Genomic DNA, 11,737 nt, shown 5'->3' with positions numbered 1-11,737 from the left:
CTCTTGCGACTTCTGTTACTGTAAATGGGTGAAACCCAAGCTTGATCTTTTAGTTAAAAGTCGATCTTGAAATGCTGATTTTGATTTGTGTCTTGGTTGCATCAACTCTGTAAAAACCTCAACAGCTGTAAACTGGAAATATAGCTCTACTAAAAAATATATTTAATATCAACAAAATAATCAATAAAACTATTGATTGGAACTATTGATGGCTTGGTTTAGAATTTTTAATTTAGTTTGGAGACGGGCCCTTCAGCACACTGAGTCCGTGTTGACCAACAATCATCCACACACTAATTCTATTCTACACACTAGGGACAATTTACAGAAGCCAATTATCCGACACACCCGCATATCTTTGGAACGTGGGAGGAAACCAAAGCACCTGGAGAAATTCCGCAAGGTCATAGGGAAAACCTACTAACTCTGTACAGACTACACCCATAGTCAGGATTGAACCCAGGACTTTACCACTGTGCCTCCAAAATTGTTTATTATTGTTACATGCACTGAGATACAGTAAAATTCTGTTTTATGTTCTCACCAGGTAACCACAATTAATTAGTGGTACGGTATGCTTGCCTTCATTAGCTGGGGTGGTATGGTATGCCTGCCTTCATGAGTTGGGCGGTATGGTATGCCTGCCTTCATTAGCTGGGGTGGTAAGGTATGCCTGCTGTCTTTAGTTGGGGTGGTATGGCATGCCTGCCTTCATTAGCTGGGGTGGTAAGGTATGCCTGCTGTCTTTAGTTGGGGTGGTATGGCATGCCTGCCTTCATTAGTTGTAGTAAGGTATGCCTGCCTTCATTAGCTGGGGTGGTAAGGTATGCCTGCCTTCATTAGTTGTAGTAAGGTATGCCTGCCTTCATTAGCTGGGGTGGTAAGGAATGCCTGCCTTCTTTAGTTGGGGCGGTATGGTATGCCTGCCTTCATTAGCTGGAGTCGTAAGGTACGCTTGCCTTCTTTAGTTGGGGCGGTAAGATATGCCTGCCTTTAGTTGTGGTGGTAAGGTATGCCTGCCTTTAGTTGGGGTGGTAAGGTATGCCTGCCTTTAGTTGGGGCGGTACGGTATGCCAGCCTTCATTAGCTGGGTAGTATGGTATGCCTGCCTTCATTAGTTGGAGTAGTAAGGTATGCTTGCCTTCATTAGTTGGGGCGGTACGGTATGCCAGCCTTCATTAGCTGCGGTGGTAGGGTATGCCTGCCTTCATTAGTTGGGGCATCAGGTTTAAGAGTCAGGAAGTCATGTTGCAGCTTTATGGTTCTTTGGTTGGGGCACATTGGGTTACTAGCAAGTGTTCCAAAGCCAGGTCGGTTATTTGGAGGGTAGGGGAATCAAGAACCAGAGGACATGGGTTTAAGGTGAGGGAAAAGATTTAATAGGAACCGGAGAGGCAACTTTTTCCATACTGAGGGTGGTGGGTGTATGGAGCGAGCTGCTAGAGGAGGTAGTTGAGGTAGGTACTAAACAACATTTAAAAGACATCTGGACAGTTACATGGACAGGAATGGTTTATAGGGATATGGGCCAAATGCGGGCAGGCCCCTTTGACAGACAGAAAGCAAAGAGTGGGGATAAATGGGTCCCTTTCAGAATGGCAGGCAGTGACTAGTGGGGTACCGCAAGGCTCGGTGTTGGGACCGCAGCTATTTACAATATACATCAATGACTTGGATGAAGGGATTAAAAGTACCATTAGCAAATTTGCAGATGATACAAAGCTGGGTGGCAGTGTGAACTGTGAGGAAGATGCTATGAGGTTGCAGGGTGACTTGGACAGATTGTGTGAGTGGGCGGATGCTTGGCAGATAACATAACATAACATAACAACACTTTATTGTCACTCGGCACAAATACCGAACGAAATTTCAGCAGTCACAAGACACAGCAAAAAAGAAAAGAACACAGGACACCCGACCCCAACACAAACATCCATCACAGTGACTCCAAACACCCCCTCACTGTGATGGAGGCAACAAAACTTCCCCTCTCTTCCCCCCGCACCCACGGACAGGCAGCTCGACCCCTACCGAGGCAACCGACACGCACAGCCCCCGCAAGAGGATGGAAGGCTCCGCGGCCGAGCTGCCCCGGGCACCAAAACGTCCCACGGCAGCACCGGGCGATGTTAAGTCCAGTGGCCGAGCCGCACCGGGCACTGAAACGTCCCGCGGCCGAGCCATGCTGGCGATGCAGTTTAATGTGGATAAGTGTGAGGTTATCCACTTTGGTGGTAAGAATAGGAAGGCAGATTATTATCTGAATGGTGTCAAGTTAGGAAAAGGGGACGTACAACGTGATCTGGGTATCCTAGTGCATCAGTCACTGAAAGGAAGCATGCAGGTACAGCAGGCAGTGAAGAAAGCCAATGGAATGTTGGCCTTCATAACAAGAGGAGTTGAGTATAGGAGCAAAGAGGTCCTTCTGCAGTTGTGCAGGGCCCTAGTGAGACCGCACCTGGAGTACTGTGTGCAGTTTTGGTCTCCAAATTTGAGGAAGGATATTCTTGCTATTGAGGGCGTGCAGCGTAGGTTTACTAGGTTAATTCCCGGAATGGCGGGACTGTCATATGTTGAAAGACTGGAGCGACTAGGCTTGTATACACTGGAATTTAGAAGGATGAGAGGGGATCTTATCGAAATGTATAAGATTATTAAGGGTTTGGACGCGTTAGAGGCAGGAAACATGTTCCCAATGTTGGGGGAGTCCAGAACCAGGGGCCACAGTTTAAGAATAAGGGGTAGGCCATTTAGAACGGAGATGAGGAAAAACTTTTTCAGTCAGAGAGTTGTGAATCTGTGGAATTCTCTGCCTCAGAGGGCAGTGAAGGCCAATTCTCTGAATATATTCAAGAGAGAGCTAGATAGAGCTCTTAAGGATAGCGGAGTCAGGGGGTATGGGGAGAAAGCAGGAACGGGGTACTGATTGGGAATGATCAGCCATGATCACATTGAATGGCGTTGCTGGCTCGAAGGGCCGAATGGCCTACTCCTGCACCTATTGTCTATTGGCAGGACTAACATTGATGAGGCATTATTGGAGTCAGTCAAACAGCATGGAAACAGACCTTTTGGCCCAACTTGACCATGCCAGCCGACATATTCCTGCCTGCATTTGGCCCATATCCTTCTAGACCTTTCTGATCCGTGTACCTGTCCAAATGTGTTTTAAGTGTTGGGATGGTACCTGCCTCAACTACCTCCTCTGGCCGCCGTTTCTGTGTTAAAAAAAAAAGTTTCCCCTGGTTCCGATTAAATCTTGGGCAGGTTTGGGCCGAAGGGCCTGCCTCTGTGTTGTTTGACACTGTGACTATGATTAACGGCAGCACATCTACTCTGCCAGAGTCCGTGTGCAGAGACGTGCAGAAAGAAACTGCCAATGCTGATTCATACCAAAAGTAGACACACAACTCAGTGGGTCAGGCGGCATCTCTAGAGAAAAAGGATGGGTGATGTTTCTGGTTGGCACCCTTCTTCAGACAGTCTGAAGAAGGGTCCCAACCCGAAACATCGCCCTACAATGTTCTCCAGAGTCGCTGCCTAACCTGCTGATGTATTCCAGCACTGTGTGTCTATCTCTGTATGAAGAGAGAGATGTTGCTGAGATAGAGACTGGGTTTACAGGGCTGATGGTCTTGGAGCTCCACCTGCTGGCTGCGCACTCCTTCCCAGTCTGACTAGTCACCATTCAATACACCAGACCAGTTCATGTTAGACTTCTGTCCCCAAAGGTTAAATCTCCACTCGCCATTCCAATTTTCTGCAGATGTTACTCTCCAAAGGGCGGCACGGTAGCGCAGTGGTAGAGTTGCTGCTTTACAGCGAATGCAGCGCCGGAGACTCAGGTTCGATCCTGACTACGGGTGCTGCACTGTAAGGAGTTTGTACGTTCTCCCCGTGACCTGCGTGGAGATCTCCGAGATCTTCGGTTTCCTCCCACACTCCAAAGACGTACAGGTATGTAGGTTAATTGGCTGGGTAAATGTAAAAATTGTCCCTAGTGGGTGTAGGATAGTGTTAATGTACGGGGATCGCTGGGCGGCACGGACTTGGAGGGCTGGAAAGGCCTGTTTCCGGCTGTATATATATGATATGATATGAAATGAGAAAAATGCTTTAATTGAACTTTACTGGCTTTAATTTGCACTAACGGTTATTCACGTTATTCCCTTTATCATGTATCTATACACTTTAAATGTATATCATGCATTGCCTTTCAGCTGACTGCTTAGCACGCAACAAAAGCTTTTCACTGTACCTCGGTTCACTGTACACTAAACTAAAAGAGTGAGCTGGAGAGTGAGTAACAGGTCGACTTAACGAACATATCTGTAACAGCCTCATGCTGTCTACTGCAAATTCAGCCTTTTCAGTAGTTGGTTTCCTGCTAGCCCCCTGATCCACATGAGGGCATGGCAGCCCTGGAGAGGAGGAGGAGGAAGGGCCTTGTGGGGAGGGAGAGTTTAGGTTAGAGATACAGCATAGAAACAAGCCCATCTTACGAAATCGGTAGTAAATAAAGCAAACTCAATCGGTAGTAAAGATAGCAAACTCAATGCTAGCATTTATTTCAAGAGGGCTTGTACACAAAACAGGGATCTAATGTTGAGGCTTTATAAAGCGCTGGTAAGGCCACATTTGGAATATTGTGAGCAATTTTGGGCACCCTTTACTAATCAAGAAACTGTTAATCTCTGCTTTAAAAATACCCAATGACTTGGCCTTCACAGACGTCTGTGGCAATCAATTCCACAGATTCACCACCCTGTGGCGAAAGAAATTTCAATCCTTTTCAGGGTGAAGAAGGGTTCTGACCCAAAACGTCACCTATTCCTTTTCTCCAGAGATGCTACCTGACTCGCTGAGTTATTCCAGACTTTTGAGTCTGGTTAAAGATATTCCTCTTCACCTCCATTCCAAAGGGGCATCCTTTTATTCTACACACGAGGGGCAATTTTACAAACATATTTTCCTGTTTTGAAAGCTACCCACAGTTGGTGTGCAGGGACATGTTTTGCCTCTGATGACCTAGAGATGCGCTTATGTGGGCGGAAGGCTCTGCTACGCAGTCAGCAGCTCGACTATAGGCGACACCAGACCCCGTCACCTGGTCACATGGTGTTTGCATCGATTCAGACCCTAACACGCCCATGGTCAGTATTACTCCACCTAGAGGAGCAACGTCCATTACTTTAGTCACAGACAATGTATATAATCAGCAATACAATAATGTAATAACTGTAATATAAGGTAACCATCATAGTGCAAAACCAAAGTCCGTAGTGCACCCAAAGGCATGGTCCGTAGAAGATCACAGTTAATGAGGTTAGTGTCATGCAGTGTTCAAGAGCCTTATGGTTGCTGGCAAGAAGCTGTTCCTGAACCTGGAGCTCACGGTTTTCAGGCTCCTGCACCTTCTTCCCGATTGCAGCAGTGAGATGAGAGCGTGGCCAGGGTGGTGTGGGTCTTTGATGATGCTGGTTGCCTTTTTGAGACAATTCCTCCTGTAGATCCCTTTGATGGCGAGGTCAGTACCCGTGATGGACCAGACAGTGTCCACCACTTTCTGTAGTGTCCTTCGTTCCTGGGCATTTGAGTTACTGAACCAGGCTGCGATCCAACTAGTTAGTATGCTCTCTACCATACACCTGTATATATTTGATAGAGCATTCGATGACATGCCAAGTCTAGTTATTATCAATCCCTCACTGTGATGTAAATGGCTTGGTTTGATGACACCAACATTCAGGAATAAAGGAGACAGAGTGTGGTGGACAATGGCCGGTCCATCTCAGATACTGACCTCCCCACCATCAAAGGGATCTACAGGGGGCGCTGCCTCAAAAATGCAGCCAGCATCATCAAAGACCCACACCACCCTGGCTACCCTCTCATCTCACTGCTGCCATCGGGAAGAAGGTACAGGAACTGAAAACTGTGAGCTCCAGGTTCAAGAATAGTTTCTTCCCAACAACCATCAGGCTCTTGAACACTGTTAAATAAAGCTTTAAAACACAACACAAATATCGGGAAAGACAATCAAGACTTTATTCAGGAGCGCCAAATGCAGTAATCACTGGGAGCAATCTCGGAGATTACTCAACGAACAAAAATTTACCTGCTCCTCATATCAGACTTTACTTTGATGTTCTGTTTACCATAGCAGCACTCTAGAGGTTTTCCTTCGTTGAAATGGTCTTATAACAAATATACATCATGCACCTCTGAATAACACAGCAGATTAAACAGCCCAATTCCACACCATTACAGATAAGCAAATGTCCTAGCACCCTTGCGACCTTATTTTATTGTTTTATGATTGCCATTTGTCCTTTGACAACAGAGAACAGAATCTGACTGAAGTAAACTGCAGTGAGTGTCAGCTACTCATGCTCAGTTTCAACCTTCTTTAAAGCACAGAATTATTATCATGCATGAAGAGGACTTTAAACATTTTAAGCACTCTACGTATCCCTATCCCATTTCAGATACCCAAGCAGAATATGAGAAGCTGAACTTATAGTTTCCAGAGGACAACACCTGGGCTTTGGAGGCGGGCAGGGAGAGTGGAAGATGGGACAGAGAGTGGGAGGGCAGGGAGGGGGGGGGGGGGGGGGAGGATGCAGGTGGAGAAGGGCAAAGCAGAGGGTGAGGGAAGGAGTGAGAGGCTTGCTTCGGGGAGAGGAGAAGAGGGAGGGGGAGGGAAGGATAGAGGTCTGGATGGGAAAGGGGGAGAGGGAAAGAGTGGGGAAGATGACCAGTCTACAATCTACAGGGTGGACACCCACTTTACTATGAAAATCGACTATGAAAACCACCAGCTGACAACATTGATTGGGTAAGAGTAGCCAGGCATGAACTCCCTGCCTGGTTCCAGGTTAGTCTCCTGCATGGTACACATTGACCAGGTTCGCTGAGAAAGGCCAGATCAGAACGTTGCTTCAATGTCGTAGACACCATTCCAGAATTGGCTCCTTCATTGCTATACTGTCCCTAAGAGAAAATATCATCCATTAGCATTAAAGACATTGTGAGCGGGTTGTGGGTTTGAATGTTGCTGTTGTGCTTCAGCCTCTTGCACGGGGATGGAAGGTCACAGCCTGAGTGCAGGGTGGGGCCCGTGAAGCCTCTCACACCTTTATGCAGCGCAGAGGGAGGGAGGAAGGTGGAGTGTGGTAAACCTTTCCTCTCCATGTACCTGGGTTGGAGGATGTTACATTGTGAGGGAGGATAGGTGCTGGGATAGTGGGAGAAGGTTGCAGAAAGATGGAGGGCTGTAGGGAAGATTGATTGATTGAATTGATTGAAAGATACAGCAGGGACACAGACCCTTCGGCCCATCGGGTCCATGCCAACCATCGATCAACCATTCACATTTGTTCTATGTTATCCCACTTTCGCATCCACTCCCTACACACTACAGAGACCAATTAACCTACAAACCCGCACGTCTTTGGATAGGGGAGGAAACCGGAGCATGTGGAGGAAACCCACAGGGTCACAGGGAGAACGTGCAAACTCCACACAGGCAGCACCCAAGGTTAGGATTGAACCTAGGTCTCCGGCGCTAAGGCAGCAGGACTACCAGCCGCTCGACCCGCTGCTCCATGGAGTTGCCACACCTGGAAGGGTTGGATTAGAGTGAGAAAGAGGGAGAGAACATGAGGATAGACACAAAAAGCTGGAGAAACTCAGCGGGTCAGGCAGCACATCTGGAGAAAAGGAATGGATGACGTTTCGGATCGAGACCCTTCTTCAGACTGACCCAGCTTTTTGTGTCTATCTATGGTTTAAACCAGCATCTGTGGGTCCTCCCTGCACACAAGAGAACATGAAGGATTTGTGAAGCATGAGGGAGGGAGGTGGAAGTGGGTAGATGTTGAGTGAAGCTTTTTACCTTTCTGTTTCTTTGTGTAGGATTTCAGGAAGGGGATGTAGTGAAACTCTGCACTCTGGCCCAGGTCGAAGGCTGCGCACAGTTTATCCATCTCGGTGGGCAGGAGGTTCCAACGCAGGCTCATGCAGATGGCCTGAATGTCCCTGAAGGGAACCAGTCCAGTGCCGTGAGGGTCTCGCTCCTTCAGGATGGACTTCAGCTCGGCCCAGTGCTTGACAACGTCACGCCGCACCTTGCTGAGGATCGGGGCCATAGGGTGTAGCGGCAAGCCTTTAGCAACAATTAACAGTCTCAGTGTCACGAGGTAGGACAACGACATTCTTACAAAGACAATGCTGGTGTTATCAAACCAAGCCATTTACATCACCGTGAGGGATTGGTTATAACTAGTCTTGGCATGTCACTGAATGCTCTATCAAATATATACAGGTGTACGGTAGAGAGCATACTAAGTGGTTGTATCATAGCCTGGTTCGGTAACTCAAATGCCCAGGAACGAAGGACACTACAGAGAGTGGTGGACGCTGCCCGGTCCATCACGGATACTGACCTTGCCATCGAAGGGATCTATAGGAGGAATTGTCTCAAATAGGCAGCCTGCATCATCAAAGACCCACACCACCCTGGCCATCATCATCAGAGACCCACACCACCCTGGCCATCATCATCAGAGACCCACACACCACCCTGGCCACACTCTCATCTCGCTGCTACCATCGGGAAGAAGGTACAGGAGCCTGAGAACTATGACCTCCAGGTTCAGGAACAGCTTCTTGCCAGCAACCATCAGGCGCTTGAACACCGCACGACACTAACCTCAGCAACTGTGGTCTTCTGGGGACCATGCCTTTGGGTACACTCGGATTTTGGTTTTGCACTACGACGGTTACCTAATATTACGGTTATTACATTATTGTATTGCTGATTATATACATTATCTGTGACTAAAGTAACGGACATTGCTCCTCTTGGTGGAGTAATACTGACCAAGGGCATGTAACGGTCAGAATCGACGCAAACACCATGTGACCGGGTGACGGGGTCTGGTGTCGCCTATAGTCGAGCTGCTGACTGCGTAGCAGAGCCTTCTGCCCACATAAGCGCATCTCTAGGTCATCAGAGGCAAAACATGTCCCTGCACACCAACTGTGGGTAGCTTTCAAAACAGGAAAATATGTTTGTAAAATTGCACATCGTGTGTAGAATAAAAGGATGCCCCTTTGGAATGGAGGTAAAGAGGAATATCGTTAACCAGACACAAAAGTCTGGAATAACTCAACGAGTCAGGCAGCATCTCTGGAGAAAAGGAATAGGTGACGTTTCGGATCAGATTGAGAGGGGCCCAAGAGGGTCTCCACCCAAAAAGTCACCGATTCCCTTTCTCCAGAAATGCTGCCTGACCCATTGAGTTACTCTAACATTTTGTGCCTATCTTCAGTGTAAACCAGCATCTGCAGTTCCTTCCCACACAATAAAGTTCTTACTTTAATTTACTTTAGATTTTAGGCATACAGCATGGAAACAGATCCTTCGGCTCACTGAATCCGTGCCGACCAGCGATCACCCCGTACAATAGCCCATTCCTACATCCTAGGGACAATTTACATTTTTCTTTTACCGAAGCCAATCCTATACATTTTTGGTGTTGGAGGAATCCGGAGCACCTGGGGAAAGTCATGCGGTCAGGGAGAGCGTTCAAACTCCTTACAGACAGCACCTGAGGTCAGCATCGAACCCGGGTCTCCGGCGCTGTAAAAGGCAGCAACTCTCCTGCTGTATCACTGGACTGCCCCAATCTACTTGCTGTAGATGAACAGGCCCATAAACCCAATAACACAGACGAGTATTTAACAATCAATAAAATCATAAATTAATAAGCAATACTTGGTTCCCTTGATAGTGCCTAACTGAAGTCCGTAGTGCAACCAAAGACACAGTCCACAGGAGATCATAGTTGCTGAGGTTAGTGTTGTGCAGCGTTCAAGAGCCTTATGGTTGAAGAAGCTGTTCTTGAACCTGGAGGTCAAGGGTTTTAGGCTCCTGTACCTTCTTCCCGATGGTAGCAGCGAGATGAGAACGTGGTCAGGGCGGTGCGAGTCATAAAACATGGAAACAGGCCCTTTGGCTCAACTTGTCCATGCTGACCAAGATGCCCTTTCTCCACCACTCCCACCTGCCCCCATGTCCCTCTCAACCTTCCATTAATGATATTGGTGACTCACAATGAGATAGGTTAGGAGATGGCGACTGCCCCTGAGTTTGAACAATGAAATTCTTGCAGGATGAGCCTGAGGATGCATGATATAGCCTTGCTCCAATTCCTCCCTGCTTCACCCAAATCATCAGCAGATGCTTCACCTACCCGAGTCCTTCATCTTCTTCAATCTGCTGAAATGCCGAAGGAACTTCCTGAGTGAGATGGCTTCCACGGGGTAGGAGATGGGCAGGCTGTACCACAGCTTCTCCAGCTCCATCGGCAGGAGGATGACGTTCATCCTGCAAAGAAAGCTCTACTCAACGGTAGCAACAGAATAACGTGTACAGGCTGCAGCCTAAGGCGATATAATAAATTAATGAAGGATCACTCTCACCCCCGTCATTCCCTCTTCTCTGTTCTTCCATCAGGCAAGAGGTACAGAAGTGTGAAATCACACACTTCCAGATTCAGGGACAGTTTCTTCCCAGCTGTTATCAGGCAACTGAACCATCCTATCACCAACTAGAGAGCAGTCCTGACCTCCCATCTACCTCATTAGAGACCTCTGAACTATCTTTAATTGTACTTTATTGGACTTTAACTTGCACTAAACACTATTCCCTTTATCCTGTATCTATACTGTACACTGTGGACCGCTTGATTGTAATCATGCAGTTTATTCACTGTCTGGATAGCACGCAACTTAAAGCTTTTTACGTATTATTGTCATGTGCACTTACCTCGGTACATGTACTAATAATAGTGGTCTAAACTAGTCATAAAGTCATACAGCGTGGAAACAGGCCCTTCAGCCCAACTTCTCCACACCGACCAACATGTCCCGTACACTACTCCCAGCTGCCTGCCTTTGGCCCACATCCCTCTAAACCTGTCCTATCCATAATGTTTCTTAGACGTTGCAATGGTACCTGCAACCTTCTCTTCTGACAGCTTGTTCCATAAACCCACCACCCTTCCTGTAAAATACGTTACCCCCTCAGGCTCCTATTAAATCTTTTCCTCCTCCCCTTAAACATATGTCCTCTGGCTCTCAATTCCACCACTCTGGGCAAAAGACTGTGCGTTTATCTGATCTATTCCCCTCATGATTTTGTACGCCTCCATAAGATGACCCCTCATCCTCCTTTATTCCAAGAAATAAAGTCCTAGCCTGCTCAAACTCTCTCCTAAGCTCAGAAAGTAAACTAAACTAAACTAAGCTAATGTAGAGGGAGAGAATTCCGGTCAGGATCCCCACCAGATGTCTCTACCTCTGGAGGTTTACACTCACCGGGAGTTCCAGGGCACCACCTGTAGAGGGCAGCAGTTTGTTGCTGCCCACTGCCCATTTCCTGACACAATGAGACCTTGACTGATCAATGACTTGACCCATTCACCCAGTTAACTGCTCAAGGAAGCTATAGAAACAGGCACAATTACTACTTTTAAAAGTCATTTGGACAGATATATGGATATGAAGGGATTAGAGGGATATGGACCAAATTCAGGCAAATGGGACTAATTCAGTGCATCGTCTTGGTCATCTTGGACAAGGTGGCCTGTTTCCAATCTGTACAGCTCTATGAATCTATGACGGTGGTGGTGGTCTTAGTAAGGGTCTAAACATGAGGGTTGTTGACCTC

At 47.4% G+C, this 11,737-nt stretch overlaps 1 protein-coding gene across 1 annotated transcript in view; it reads right to left on the bottom strand.

The window, feature by feature from the left end:
* Nucleotides 1-6,034: 6,034 nt before the first annotated feature.
* Nucleotides 6,035-11,737, bottom strand: part of LOC144603760 (EF-hand calcium-binding domain-containing protein 6-like) — a 43,863-nt gene continuing 38,160 nt past the window's right edge. Inside the window, exons 17-19 of the mRNA XM_078417467.1 lie at nt 10,260-10,393; nt 7,898-8,167; nt 6,035-6,993 (exon numbers count right to left, since the gene is read on the bottom strand). Of these exons, the coding sequence (XP_078273593.1) occupies nt 6,983-6,993; nt 7,898-8,167; nt 10,260-10,393 (415 nt within the window). The 3' untranslated portion in view covers nt 6,035-6,982. The remainder of the gene's footprint in view (nt 6,994-7,897; nt 8,168-10,259; nt 10,394-11,737) is intronic.

The sequence above is a fragment of the Rhinoraja longicauda genome, chromosome 20 (assembly GCF_053455715.1).
Source record: "Rhinoraja longicauda isolate Sanriku21f chromosome 20, sRhiLon1.1, whole genome shotgun sequence".
Classification (NCBI taxonomy): domain Eukaryota; kingdom Metazoa; phylum Chordata; class Chondrichthyes; order Rajiformes; family Arhynchobatidae; genus Rhinoraja; species Rhinoraja longicauda.
Note: the sequence above shows the minus strand (reverse complement) of the source record. Positions and strands in the feature narration are given on the sequence as shown.